The 1,539-nt window shown below is 69.1% G+C and overlaps 1 protein-coding gene across 1 annotated transcript in view; it reads left to right on the plus strand.

Moving 5' to 3' along the window:
- The window catches only part of ITGA3 (integrin subunit alpha 3), a 10,868-nt gene that overhangs the window by 3,280 nt on the left and 6,049 nt on the right, over nt 1-1,539 (plus strand). The window contains exons 6-11 of the mRNA XM_015615800.3: nt 423-616; nt 697-785; nt 898-1,034; nt 1,133-1,219; nt 1,290-1,357; nt 1,432-1,537. Coding sequence (XP_015471286.1) covers nt 423-616; nt 697-785; nt 898-1,034; nt 1,133-1,219; nt 1,290-1,357; nt 1,432-1,537 — 681 coding nt within the window. The remainder of the gene's footprint in view (nt 1-422; nt 617-696; nt 786-897; nt 1,035-1,132; nt 1,220-1,289; nt 1,358-1,431; nt 1,538-1,539) is intronic.

The raw sequence follows: 1,539 nt of genomic DNA on the forward strand, positions 1-1,539 counted from the left end.
GCAGTTCCCGGGGGTGGGGGTCTCACCCGGGACATCCCGCAGCTCCCGGGGGTGGGGGTCTCACCCGGGATGCCCTGCAGTTCCCGGGGGTGGGGATCTCACCCGGAGCACCCGCAGCTCCCGGGGGTGGGGATCTCACCCGGAGCACCCGCAGCTCCCGGGGGTGGGGGTCTCACCCGGGACATCCCGCAGTTCCCGGGGGTGGGGGTCTCACCCGGGATGCCCTGCAGTTCTCAGGGGTGGGGGTCTCACCTGGAGCACCCGCAGCTCCCGGGGGTTCCCTGTGGGTCCCAGCTCTGGGGTGAGGAGGTTTTTGGGGGGAGTTGCATTTTCACAGCTCTGGGGGGGTCCCCACCTCTTGACCCATGTGGGGTCGGGGCCGTGGCTCAGCCCCAGCCCCGAGCACGCCGCTGTCCCCGCAGGTGGCAGGACCTGGTGGTGGGGGCCCCCTACTACTTCGAGCGGAAGCAGGAGGTGGGGGGCGCGGTGTTCGTGTACATGAACGAGGCCGGGGGCTTCCAGCAGCTCCCCAGGCTCGTCCTGACCGGCCCCAGCTACTCCGGCTTCGGCTTTGCCCTGGCCAGCATCGGGGACATCAACCAGGACGGCTTCCAGGGTGAGCGGCCGGGGACGCCTTCAAGGGAGCCGCTTTTTGGGGAGCCTCGTGGGGGGCTGACCCTGCTCTTGTCCCCCCAGATATCGCCGTGGGGGCTCCTTTCGAGGGGCCTGGCAAAGTCTACATCTACCACAGCAGCGCCGAGGGGCTGCGGGACCGACCCCGGCAGGTGACGGCGCCGGGAGCCCTGAGCCGGGCAGGGATCCAGCTCCAGGGTGGGGTGCAGGGGGTCCATCCCTGGGGTGATGGGCACTGAGACCCCCCCTGCCCCCCAAATCCAGGTGATCAGCGGGTCAGAGCTGGGCCCCACCACGATAAAAACCTTCGGGTACTCCCTGAGCGGGGGGCTGGACATGGACGGGAATTCCTACCCGGATCTGCTGGTGGGCAGCCTGAGCGAGCGAATCGTCCTGCTCAGGTACAGCAACGGGGACAGGGGACAGGGGACAGGTGTCCTGCCACCCCTGGGCTGGGCACAGAGCAGGGGGGGCTCAGCCAAGCCCAATCCCTGCCCAGAGCCCGTCCCGTGATCAACATCCTGGACAAGACCTTCACGGTGACCCCCAGCAAGGTGGACCCCGCCCAGTGCACACCCAAGTCCTGGTGAGTCCCCGTGTCCCCGTGGCTGCCGCTGGCACCCCTGGCTCGGCTCACGGTCCCTTTGTCCCCCCAGCATGACGGTGACCCTGTGCTTCTCCTACAACCAGAGCGCGGGGGACCCCAACTACAGGGAGAGGATCAGTGAGTGGGGGGAGCTGGGGGGGGACGCCTGGGGACGCTGTGGGGGGCGTTGGGTGACGCGTGCTGTCCCCCAGCCCTGCGGTACACGCTGGAGGCCGACAAGGACCGGCACCCGCCCAGGGTCAGGTTCTCGGGGTCCCAATCTGCCACCTACACCGGGGACTTCTCCATGCCCGACACGC

This window comes from Parus major, unplaced genomic scaffold (genome assembly GCF_001522545.3).
Source record: "Parus major isolate Abel unplaced genomic scaffold, Parus_major1.1 Scaffold273, whole genome shotgun sequence".
NCBI lineage: Eukaryota > Metazoa > Chordata > Aves > Passeriformes > Paridae > Parus > Parus major.